Below are 13,538 nucleotides of genomic sequence, written 5' to 3'. Positions count from 1 at the left end.
TTTTCCCTTTATCCTTACTTTGGATTGCTCCTTTTCCTTTTTCCCTAGTTAATCAACACCTTATGATGCTGTGATCATTGTCCCCTAAATGTTCTCCTATTGACAATTAATTTATTTGACACAATGTTGCTAATTAACCAGTAAGGGGTGGTGAGCTGATAGCAGTATTTGGACAAATTTTCCTTCTTTATTAAATAATAAATTTAATTTTTATGCACATTCTATTCTTGTCAAGATTTTCTTACTAATATTCCATACTAGTTCAAGAATGATTTGCTGCTTTCCTAAATGATTGAAGTAGAAAAACTTTCCTCCATATCTAGCAGCTTTAGCGGCTGCATAGCCACCTGCAAAGATAGAGATTTGACAAGTAATGACAGCGCAAAGTCCCATGGAAAGTGGGATCTATTATTAACTTTATACAAGCCAACAGGAGTCCCATTCCAGAAATATTCAATATGAATGCAATTATTCTATTTCAACTAACAAAGTACAGAAAACTTTAGGATCATATGAAAACATGGAATGAAACAAGACTACTTGCCTAGTAATGCTTATCTTGTGTAAAGAGCACGTGAAATTTAACTTACACGAGAATCTAACGATTCTAACATCTATTCAATGACGATGGCAATGGCTGACTGCATCTGACACAAAATGTAACACAAGGGCAAATATCTCACAAAATAGGTCCTACTGGACTTTAGAAGCACATAGAACTTTGCTAGACAAGGGATGTTTGAGTATCAATCGACTGGGCTACCGACTGACTTTTCCACTTCATTGGGTATTCCAGCAATCCTTCCCAACAAGTGTTAGTTAATTTCTGTTTCTAAATATTTGCATACAGGGACCGGTGTATTTGGGAGCAATGTTGGACTACAATGGCTGCTAACATTAGTACATCTTCCCTCTGGATTAAGCATGCCAAAGGTACCTCCAGGACATCATTATTGACCTGTATTTTGAACCGCAAAACTGCCGAGGCACAGTACTGAGAGTGGTTACATTTACAATATAACCACAAAATTGTAAAAGCATCCTAAATTACATAATTGACAAATAACATTTTTCATTTATCTCATGTCAAAGAGTCATACGGTCATACAGCTTGGAAACAGACCCTTCAGTTCAACTAGTCCATGCCAACGATTTTCCCAAATTAAACTAGTCCCATCTGCCTGCATTTGGCCCATATCCCTCCAAACCTTTCCTATTCATATGCTTATCCAAATGTCTTTTAAAATGTTGTACCTGTACCCGGATCCACCACTTCCTCTGTCCATTCATTCCAGACACTAACCACTCTCTATAAAACTGTTGCTCTTCATGTCCTTTTAAATCTTTCTCCTCTCATCTTAAAAATATGCCTCCTGGTTTGAAATCCCCCACCTTAGGGAAAAGGCCTTCACTATTCACCTTATCTATGCCCCTCATGATTTTACAAATCACAGTAAGATCACCCTCCTACCTCCTACACTCCAGTGAAAAAAGTCCCAGCCTATCTGACCTCTCCTTATAACTCAAACCCTCCATTCCAAACAACATCATGGTAAGTCTTTTCTGAACCCTCTCCAGTTTAAAAATTTTCTTCCTTTAACAGCACAATCACACTGCACACAGTACTCCAGAAGGGGCCTCACCAATGTCCTGTACAACCTAAACATGACATCCCAGCTCCTATACTCAAAGGTATGCGCAATGAAGGCAAGTGTGCTAAATGCCTTCTTAACTACTATGTCTACCTGTGACGCAAATTTCAAAGAATTACGTACTTGAACCTCTAGGTCTCTGTTCTACAACACTACCCAGGGCCTTACCATTAATTATATAAGTACTGCACTTGTTTGTTTTATTAAAGAGCAATACCTTGCATTCATCCAAATTAAACTCCATCTTGGATAACTTTCTTCACTGTCCAATACCACCAATTTTGGTGTCATCTACAAACTTACTAGCCATGCCTCCTAAATTCTCATCCAAATCATTTATATAAATCAAAACAAAAGTACTGATCCCTGGGGAAACACTGCTGGTCACAGGTGTCCAATCCAGAAAACAACCCTCCACCATTACCCCCGTTTCCTACCGTAAGGCCAATTATGTATCCAATTGGCAAGATCACCCTGAATCCCACGTGATCTAACATTACTAATTAGTCTACCATGCACTAAACTATCATGACAAAAGGTACAAATGAGTAACAGCAGGGTTCAAACATAGAAACAGGAGAAATCACACTGCCCCACATGCCTGCTACACACTTTGATCATTAACTTATCAAGAATATTAATTCTGTATTTTATTTCATACAATATTACAGTGCCTTTACTATCAATAGAAACAGAAAAAGTTACCTGCATATTTAGCAGCTTTGGCTGCTGCATATCCACCTGCAATGACAGGAATGACAATTTATGACAAAGCAGTAACCGGCTAAAAAGCAGAACAATGGAGATTATTATGAAGACCAAGCTCCACTTTATTCATGATAAACATGAAGTATTCTGAAATAGTCTCAAGTATTCAATACTACCAAACAAAAATTGTTCAAATACAATTTGAAAATTATATTACAAATGCAAAATACTATGGTTCAATGCTCATAATATAAAGTTGTGGCAGACCCTCAGAAGTCCCCACATTACCGCGAAAATTAATTCACCAGTGAATGTAAAGTTACCCCATGAATAGAATGGGAAGAAACAATGAGTTGCTCCTCCAATAATAGTCCAGTTTTCTCTATGTTTTCTGTAAACAGATTCACCATCTTCTGCTGTTGTGGAGCACCTTTTGCTAGGAGCCAGTAATTGAAGTCCAGAGGCAAGAGCTATCAGTAGATGAGCAAGGTCTGGCACCTGGTGTGGGGCTGAGAGCTACCCCTGGCTCGGATGTAATGCCTCTTGCTGAGGTCAAAAAGGCCTTGTGTTTGATGCAGGGCTTTTGTCTGCTGGAGTCTGGGTGGGTGTGTCAGCTAGAGGTGGACAGAATTGGGAGTGAAGGAGTCATCAGTGGCGGGAGGGGTGGAAAGGGGCTTGAAGACGGGAATGGTCTGCAGGAAAGGGGAGAAGGAGGCTGCAAGAGGGGTTTGTAGGAAAAGGAGACTGCAAGTGAAACAGCACAGTTTTAAACCTCTCAACAAAGGAAGACTCAGCTAACTGGGATCAAAATAAACTTTAAATCACCAAGGTAATGAATTCCTTGCAAACGAATGTGGATTTTTTTAATATATTCATTCGGGTCATGTGGACCTTGTTGGCTGGGCAAACATTTATTGCCATCTTTATTTACCCTGGAGTAGGTGATGGTCATGAGTGACTTCTTGAACTGCTGCAGTCTATTTGTTGTAGGAACACCCATATGGCAGGAGTGTCAGAATTCTGAACCAACCACTTGCAGATTAGGGTGCATCTGTTGTCTTTGACTTTCTAGATGGTAGCAGTTGTGTGTCCAGAAGATGTTGGTGAATATCTGTAGAGCATCTTGTGGATGGTACACACTATTACTACTGTGATTTGGTGGTAAAGGGAATGACTTTTCGCATGTGTGATGCCAATCAAGCATGCTTCTTTGTCTTGGATGCTGCCAAGCTTCTTGAGTGTTGTTGGAGCTACATTTATCCAGGCAAGTAGGTCACTGAAGGTAAGCATGCAGATGCAGCAGGCAGTAAAGAAGGCAAATGATATGTTCGCCTTAATTGTGAAAGTTTTTGAGTACAGGAGCAGGGATGTGTTGTTGCAGTTATACAGGGCCTTGGTGAGGCTACACCTATAACATAGTACACAGCAAACACCAGCGCTGCCGTTGCCACCGACACTGAAGTCGCGACCACCCTCACCGCTACTGCCGCCGCCTACCCCGCTCCTCCTACCTCCGACGCCGGTCCGCCCATCGCCGACGCGGACGCAACTCCACCCACCGCCGGCGCAACTCCGCCCACCGCCGACGCCGGCACAACTCCGCCCACCGCCGACGCAACTCCGCCCACAGCCGACGCAACTCCGCCCACAGCCGACGCAACTCCGCCCACAGCCTCCACAGCCAGCAGCTCCAGAGGAGACAGCAGCACCCAGCCCTGCCGAGTCTTCACCATCCCCCCAGACCGACCCCTTACTGAGGAGGAACGGTCAGTCCTCAGTAAAGGGCTCACCTTTGTCCCCCTCCACCCACAGATCAACGAATACCGCTCACGCTTGGACATAGAGCAGTTTTTCCGCCGCCTCTGCCTCCACGCTTACTTCTTTAACCGTGAACCTAACCCTCCCTCTACTGACCCCTTCTCCCGCTTCCAACACACCCCCTCCTCCTGGACACCACCCCAAGGCCTCCTACCCTCCCTCGACCTCTTCATCTCCAACTGCCGTCGAGACATCAATCGCCTCAACCTCTCCACCCCTCTCACCCACTCCAACCTCTCCCCTGCAGAACGTGCAGCCCTCCGCTCCAATCCCAACTTCACCATAAAACCCGCGGACAAGGGAGGCGCAGTTGTAGTATGGCGCACTGACCTCTACATCGCCAAGGCCGGATGCCAACTCTCCGACACCTCCTCCTACCGCCCCCTTGATCATGACCCCACCCCTGAGCACCAAACCATCATCTCGCAAACCATCCACAACCTCATCACCTCAGGTGACCTCCCACCCACGGCCTCCAACCTCATCGTTCCCCAACCTCGCACTGCCCGCTTCTATCTCCTTCCCAAAATCCACAAACCTGAATGCCCTGGTCGACCCATTGTCTCCGCCTGCTCCTGCCCCACCGAACTGATCTCCAACTATCTAGACTCCATTTTCTCCCCCTTGGTCCAGGAACTCCCTACCTATGTCCGTGACACCACCCACGCCCTCCACCTCCTCCAGAACTTCCAATTCCCCGGTCCCCAACACCTCATCTTTACCATGGACGTCCAGTCCCTCTACACCTGCATTCCCCATGCAGATGGCCTTAAGGCCCTCCGCTTCTTCCTGTCCCGCAGGCCCGACCAGTCCCCTTCCACTGATACCCTCATCCGCTTAGCCGAACTCGTCCTCACACTCAACAACTTCTCTTTCAATTCCTCCCACTTCCTACAGACAAAGGGGGTAGCCATGGGTACCCGCATGGGCCCAAGCTACGCCTGCCTCTTTGTAGGTTACGTGGAACAATCCCTCTTCCGTACCTACACCGGCCCTAAACCCCACCTCTTCCTCCGTTACATTGATGACTGTATCGGCGCCGCCTCGTGCTCCCACGAGGAGCTCGAACAGTTCATACACTTCACTAACACCTTCCACCCCAACCTTAAGTTTACCTGGACCATCTCTAACACCTCTCTCCCCTTCCTGGACCTCTCTGTCTCCATATCGGGCAACCACCTAGAAACCGATATTCATTTCAAGCCCACCGACTCCCACAGCTACCTAGAATACTCCTCCTCCCACCCACCTTCCTGCAAAAATGCTATCCCCTATTCCCAATTCCTTCGCCTCCGCTGCATCTGCTCCCAGGATGAGGCATTCCACTTCCGTACATCTCAGTTATCCTCGTTTTTCAAGGACCGTAACTTCCCCTCCTCGGTGGTCGAGAACGCCCTCAACCGTGTCTCCCACATCTCCCGCACCTCATCCCTCACACCCCGTCCACGCAATAAGAACCAAAAAAGAATCCCCCTCGTCCTCACGTACCACCCCACCAACCTCCGGATCCAACGCATCATCCTCCGACACTTCCGCCATCTGCAATCCGACCCCACCACCAAAGACATCTTTCCCTCCCCACCCTTATCTGCTTTCCGGAGGGACAACTCTCTCCGTGACTCCCTTGTCCGCTCCACACTCCCCTCCAGCTCCACCACACCCGGCACTTTTCCCTGCAACCGCAGGAAGTGCTACACCTGCCCCCATACCTCCTCCCTCACCCCCATCCCAGGCCCCAAGAAGACTTTCCACATCAAGCAGATGTTCACCTGCACATCTGCCAATGTGGTATACTGCATCCGCTGTACCCGGTGTGACTTCCTCTACATCGGGGAAACCAAGCGGAGACTCGGGGACCGCTTTGCAGAACACCTACGCTCGGTTTGCAACAAACAACTGCACCTCCCAGTCGCGAACCATTTCAACTCCCCCTCCCAATCCTCAGATGACATGTCCATCCTGGGCCTCCTGCAGTGCCACAACGATGCCACCCGAAGGTTGCAGGAACAGCAACTCATATTCCGCTTGGGAACCCTGCAGCCCAATGGTATCAATGTGGATTTCACAAGTTTCAAAATCTCCCCTCCCCCTACCGCATCCCAAAACCAGTCCAGCTCGTCCCTGCCTCCCTAACCTGTTCTTCCTCCCACCTATCCCCTCCTCCCACCTCAAGCCGCACCTCCATCTCCTACCGACCAACCTCATCCCGCCCCCTTGACCTGTCCGTCCTCCCTCGACTGACCTATCCCCTTCCTAACTCCCTACCTACACTCACCTTTACTGGCTCCATCCCCGCCTCTTCGACCTGTTTGTTTCCTCTCCACCTATCCTCTCCTCTATCCCTCTTCTATCCGCCTCCCACTCTCTCCCTATTTATTTCAAAACCCCCTTCCCCTCCCCCTTTTCTGATGAAGGGTCTAGGCCCGAAACGTCGGCCTCTCTGCTCCTATGATGCTGCTTGGCCTGCTGTGTTCATCCAGCCCTGCACCTTGTTGTCACCTATAACATAGTGTGCAGTTTTGGTCTCATTTTCTGAGGAGGAATGCTCTTGCTCTCGAAGGAGTGCAATGAAGGTTTACCAGGCTGATTCAAGGGATGGCGAATCCGACGCATGAGGAGAGATTGACTAGATTGGAATTGTTTTCTCTTGAGTTCAGATGAATGAGGGAGTATCTCACAGAGACTTATAAAATTCTAACAGGATTGGACAGAGTAGATGCAGGGAGGATATTCCCGATGGTGGGTGTGTCCAGAACCAGGGGTCACAGTATGAGGATTTGGGGTAGACGATTTAGGACGGAGATGAGGAAACAGCTCTTCACCCAAAGAGTGGTGAGCCTGTCGAATTAATTACCAGAGGAAGTAGTTGATGCCAAAACATTAAATGTATTCAAGAGGTGACGAGATATAGCACTTGGGGCGAATGGGAATCAAAGGTTATGGGGAGAAACCAGGATTAAGCTATTGACTTGGATGATCAGCCATGATCATGAAGAATGGCAGAACAGGCCTGAAGGGCCGAATGGCCTCTTCCTGCTCCTATCTTCCATGTTTCTATGTAATATTCCATCACACTCCTTACTTGTAGATGGTGGACAGGCTTTGGGACCTAGAAGGGGAATTACTCTCTGCAGGATTCCTAGGTTCTGATCTGCTCTTCTATCCACAGCATTTATGTAGCCACAGCATTTATATAGCTAGTCTAATTCAATTTCTGGTCCATGTAACCCCCTGCAATGGTAATTTCAATGAATATTGTGGGCAATGTTTGGATTCTCTCTTGCTGGAGATGGTCATTGCCTGGTACCTCAGTGGCACAAGTGTACGTCCAGTACATGCTGCATTTGTACATGGACAGTTTCTCATCTAGTTTAGGGCTGAACAAGTTCTGAAGCTACTATATTTGAAAAAAAAAGTAATGGATTTGACCATTTCGATCACTGTCAATTGTTAAACTTAGTCAGAAGTTGACAGTCTCCTCACTGCCTGGTTAAAATGTTTCAGCCTTGTACTTGTGCAATGGAAAAACAACAACTGTTATCTCACCAGTCTGTGGAAGATAGCTTATGGTGATAGATTTTCATGTGTCGAAGTGTGCCCTTTATTGAAAAATAACTTTTGTTAGCTTAAGCCTGTTATTTTGTACTAATTTAAATACTCTCTTATCTGGGAAATTAATGTTTTGCTTGGGTGCTGTGGCTCTAAGTTTCATGGAGAATTAATCATTATTAAAGATATTGATGAATTATTGCAACTGTCATGCAAATCCAAATACCCCATATGATAACAAAAATAAAGTATTGCTACTGTTTGACGTTATCTTCTAATGAGTTCGAGAAAATGAAAAGGTCTCTCCCAAAAACCAAATTTAGGTCTTGGGAAAATCTCGAGATAGCTTGAAAGATTATTTTGGCACCTGCTGTAGATGCCAGAATCCTGTATTTAAAAAAAAAGTCCTTCATTTCCAAAGCTGTTAAGCATTTCCTGCATTGTTGTTATGTTTAAGATTGGACCTGGGAAGGCAATGGCATAGAGCTATTGTCACTGGATTAATAACACTGAAACCCAGACTAACGTTCTGGGTACATGAGCTAAAATCTCACCATGGCAGATGGTGAAATTTGAATTCACTTAAATAAATCTACTACATCTAATGGCAGTCATTACCACTTGTCGTACAAACCCATCTGATTCACCAAACTTTAGAGAAGATCGGCTTTTCTTATCTGTATCGTTTACATGTATGACTTAAAGCCCACAGCAATGTAGTTGACTTTTAAATTGCCTAATAAGTCACTCATCAGTTATATAAAACTGTCATAAAGTCTGAAGAAAGGAATCAAACAGGGCAGACTGCTTGACATTAAACCAAGCATCGGAAATTACAAGAGTAAACCCAGTCTTGTCAACCCTGCAAAGTTCTCCGTACTTATATCTGGGGTCTTTTGCCAAAATTAGAAGAGCTGTGCCACAACAAGTTAAGCAGTAGCCTAAAACAGTTATACTCAAACAATCCTATATTACAGAATGACACGAGACACAGCAATCACCATTCTTGGGATCACCATCACCACAGGGGGCAGCAAAGTAGTATACAGTTTGGAGGGAATCACCTGCAGAGTCCTCAACATTGACTCTTAAACCCCATGAAGTCTTAAGGCATCAGGTCAAATAATCAGCAAGGAAATTTCTTGTAAATTATGAACACTAATTAGAAGATGAGCAGAGGGTAGCAACGGCACAACGGACTTTTGGTGGGGGACTGCATAGCCATCACAAAGAGTGGTTCAGTAGTACCACTATTGACTGCGCTGGTGTAGTCCTAAAGGAATGCACTGTTTGACAGGGCCTGCAGCAGATGATGAGGGAACCAACATGAGGGAGAAATGATCTTGACATCAGCCTCACCAATCTACCTGTTGTAGACACATTTATCTGAGACAGTATTGGACGGTCCAAGTGGATACGAAGTCCGAGCTGCAAATTGGGGATATGCTCCAATGTATTGTGCAGCACGACCATCATCCTCAACCCTCCTGACAAACCCGAATGTCCTGACACTCTGCCAACTCCCCTCAATCTGAGCCGAGTATCCCTCACCATCCGAATACTTTCCCTGACCCTCCAACTCAGCCAAATCAGACCTGACTAATGCTCCTACCACTCAACTATTACTCTGACCACACCTCCTAGAATCTCCAACTTCCCTGATCTCCTGAATACTCCTGACTGGACTCAGCTGTTGCCCCACCACAACTACTCCACGAATCCCACCACCCTGTCTCTGCCCCACAAACCAATATATCTAGTCCCTGCTCCAACAACTGTACTGACTTTTGCTGAATGAGGTTGTTGACTTGCTCGCTGAGTTGGCTTGTTCTCGTTCAGATGTTTCGACACCATGCCAGGTGACATCATTACTGGACCCTCCGATGAAGCGATGTTATTCTACTCCGCTTGGATCTTATACTGTCTGGTCAGTTGTGGTGAGTAGTGTCATTTCCGATTTTGTTCTGTATGGGTTTGTATATGGGGTCCATATCTATATGTTTGTTGATTGCATTATGGGTAGAGAACCATGCCTCTAGGAATTTCTGTGCATGTCTATGTTTGGCTTGGGCTACTATGGTTACCTTGTCCCAGTTAAACGGATGGCCTTCATTGTTTGAGTGTGCCGATATTAAGGAGAGTTCGTTGTGCCGTTTTGCTGCCAGTTGATGTTCTTAGGGAATTTCTAGAGGCATGGTTCTCCACCCATAATGCAATCAATGAACATATAGAATTGGACACCATGTACAAACCCATACAGATCAAAACCGGAAATGACACCACTCACCATAGTGGACCAGACAGTATAAATTACAAGCGGAGTAGAATAACATCGCTTCATCAGAGGCTTCACTGATGACTCACCTAGCACGGTGACGAAACGTCTGAGAACAAGCCAGCTCGGCGAGCAAGTCAGCAACCTCAACCATAACCTGAGCTACAGATCTTTGCCAAAACTTTAAACACTTAACTGAAGTCCATATAAACGCCTACCACTCTTCAATCTTCTTTGTCACCTCTTCAAAAACTCAATTGAGTTAACGAGACATGAGTTCCCATGCAGAAAGCCATGTTGACTATCCCTAATCAGTTCCTGCCTTTCCGAATGCATGTAAATCCTGTCCCTCAGAATCCCCTCAACAACTTACCCACCACCGACATAAGGCTCACTAGTTTATAGTTCCCTGGCTTTTCCTTACAGGCTTTCTTAAATAATGGTACCGTATTAGCCAACCTTCAGTCTTTTCGGCACGCCACCGATGGCTATTGATTATACAAATATCTCAGCAATGGACACAGCAATCTCTTCCCTCGCTTCCCACAAGGTTCTGGGAAATACTTGATCAGCTCCCATTCCAAACAAAATGTATATATTGCAATATACTGCATACAAAATTCAACCAACCCTCGTAGATTCGATTGTTGGTTATCATTTATATCTTTACATGTCCTAGTGCTCCTTAAAAGTGCTGTGGCTACAACATGACTACCAAAACATTTTTGATTTTATAAGGGACAAAGCTGCAGGTGGTCTTCAAGGTCTAGCATTGCTTGAATTCTGGAAGTTGAGAACTGGGAACATTATCCACAAAATCAGAGCCGGACTTTTTATCACTGCTTTCATTAATATATCCATATAATTTGTGATAATATCTAGAAATGCAATTTTTGACAAGATCTATATATTGACTTTATATATTTCAAATTTATGGAATTAATTAGAGCTTTTGTCCGACAGGTATTCATGTTAGGAAACTGCAAATACATTTCACATTTACTAGACTTCTCCATTGATGTCAGTGCCAATATGCTAAATAATCTTTGTGATAACAGTGTATTTGCTTCAATAAATTATTATTTCTACTGGTGTTCAATTTTCCTCAAAATATTGTCATATAGTACCACAGGCACACACAGAAATTCTGTGAATAGATTGCCATCATTAGAAAATTAAAAGATGCTGTGATAATATCAGCATTGTGTTACAGCACCAAGACTAATGGAATTGTGCTATTAAAATCTTTACAACATTGTAAAACCAAATTCAAGGAAAGAACCTACCAGCACTGTATGGAATTCCATAGCCACCTGCAATGTAAATAATAACATTAGTAATATAATTCAACAATAAAATATAGTTTGTATTAAACTACATCTAGTGCAGAGTCTGAAAATCAATTATTGACGTAGTAAAAATGAAAGCATGGTCATCATATAGTATAACATAACATTGTGTGATGGAAGAAGATGGAAGAAATTGGAACATACCTATTGCTATTCCCTCAATTATCATCTTCTGTAAACAACCACACAAAGCACCAAATATTGGTAAACATTATGAAACAGTTCTGACGGATTTGAACATGGATCTCCTGACCCAGAGGTAGAGACATTGCCATTATGCCACAAGATCCAAAATTATTTTTAATCAATCTGTTATGACACATTTCTGGGGTGTGTGGGAATTGAACTGTCTGACCTAGACATCTGTGCACAAGACTCTCATTTTTAAAAAATTCCACCAGGTGCAGTGAGAGTGGAACCAATGTTCCCAGAGCTTTAGCCCTGGCTGCCGAATTACTAATCCAGTGTCATTACCATTATGCCACCATCTCCCTAAACAGCTCTAGACATTTTATAATCAACCTGTTCAGAGATGTTATAACACAACTGTGGAGCAGTTGGAGATAGTAAGAACTGTCGATGCTGGAGTCTGAGATAACAAGGTGTTGAGCTGGAGGAACACAGCAGGCCAGGCAGCATCAGAGGAGCAGGAAAGCTGATGTTTCGGGATTGGACCCTTCTTCAGAAATGGGGGAGGGGAAGGGGGTTCTGAAATAAATTGGGGGGGGACAGTGATAGCAAGTAGATAGTGGAGTGGATAGGTGGGAGAGAAGACGGACAGGTCAAGGAGGCAGGGATGAAATTAGCAAAGGTGAGTGTAGGTAGGAAGTGGGGATGGGGATTGGTCAGTGAGGTGGGAGGAGTGGACAGGTGGGAGAGAAGACGGACAGGTCAAGGAGGCGGGGATGAGAGGGGGTGCTGGTCTTGGGATGAGGAGATTTTGAAGCAAGTAAAGTTCACATTGAGACCATTGGGTTGTAGGCTTCTTTCCGGAGGGAGGAGGATAACTTCTTCAAGGTAGGCAAATTCCTCTGCCTCCGCCGCATCTGTTCCCAAGATGAGGCATTCCACTCCCGGACATCCCAGATGTCCTCGTTTTTCAAGGACCACAATTTCCCCCCCTTCAGTGGTCGAAAACGCCCTCGACCGCATCTTGTGGTCCCCGCACCTCAGCCCTCACACCCCCTCCTCGCAATAAAAACAAAGACAGAATCCCCCTTGTCCTCACATATCACCCCATTATCCTCTAGATTCAATGCATCATTCTCCGCCACTTCCGCCACCTGCAATCTGACCCCACTACGAAGAATATATTTCCCTCCCCACCCTTATCTGCCTTCCAGAGGGGACTGCTCTCTCCACGACTCCCTCGTCCACTCCACGCTCCCCATTAGCCCCACCACTCCCGGCACCTTTCCCTGCAACCACAGGAGGTGCTACACCTGCCTCTACACCTCACCTCCATCCCAGGCCCCAAAAAAACCTTCCACGTTAAACAGATATTCACCTGCACATCCGTTAATGTGGTCTATTGTATCCGCTGTTCCCGAAGTGGCCTCCTCTACATTGGTGAGACCAAGCGGAGGCTTGGAGACCGCTTTGTGGAGCACCTACGCTCGGTTCGCCACAAAATAACAATACCTCCCAGTCGCGAACCACTTCAACTCCCCCTCCCACTCCCTGGACGACATGTCCATCCTGGGCTTCCTTCAGTGTCACAACGATGCCACCTGGAAACTGGAGGAACAGCACCTCATATTCCGCCTTGGAACTCTACAACCCAATGGTCTCAATGTGGAGTTTACTAGCTTCAAAATCTCCCCACCCCCAAACTCATCCCAAGACCAGCCGCCCTCTAATCCCTGCCTCCTTCACCTGTCCGTCTTCTCTCCCACCTATCCACCCCTCCCTCCTCACTGAACAATCCCCATCCCCACTTCCTACCTACACTCACATCTACTGGCTTCATCTCCGCCTCCTTGACCTGTCTGACTTCTCTCTTACCTATCCGCTCCACTAGCTACCTGCTATCACCGCCCCCCCCGTCTCTATTTATTTCAGAGCCCCCTTCGCCTCCCCCATTTCTGAAGAAGGGTCCCGACCTGAAACGTCAGCTTTCCTGCTCCTCTGATGCTGCCTGGCCTGCTGTGTTCCTCCAGCTCCATACCTTGTTATCCCTGGAGCAGT

At 45.7% G+C, this 13,538-nt stretch overlaps 1 protein-coding gene across 10 annotated transcripts in view; it reads right to left on the bottom strand.

Annotated features, from left to right (window-relative positions):
• LOC109916239 (elastin) overlaps window positions 1-13,538 on the bottom strand; it is a 225,182-nt gene that overhangs the window by 142,740 nt on the left and 68,904 nt on the right. For all 10 annotated transcript variants that reach the window (XM_048612512.1, XM_048612514.1, XM_048612505.1 and 7 more), the window contains exons 9-10: window positions 11,289-11,315; window positions 2,358-2,393 (exon numbers count right to left, since the gene is read on the bottom strand). In XM_048612512.1, coding sequence (XP_048468469.1) covers window positions 2,358-2,393; window positions 11,289-11,315 — 63 coding nt within the window. The remainder of the gene's footprint in view (window positions 1-2,357; window positions 2,394-11,288; window positions 11,316-13,538) is intronic.

Source organism: Rhincodon typus, chromosome 26, assembly GCF_021869965.1.
Source record: "Rhincodon typus isolate 14 chromosome 26, sRhiTyp1.1, whole genome shotgun sequence".
Lineage (NCBI taxonomy): Eukaryota > Metazoa > Chordata > Chondrichthyes > Orectolobiformes > Rhincodontidae > Rhincodon > Rhincodon typus.
Note: the sequence above shows the minus strand (reverse complement) of the source record. Positions and strands in the feature narration are given on the sequence as shown.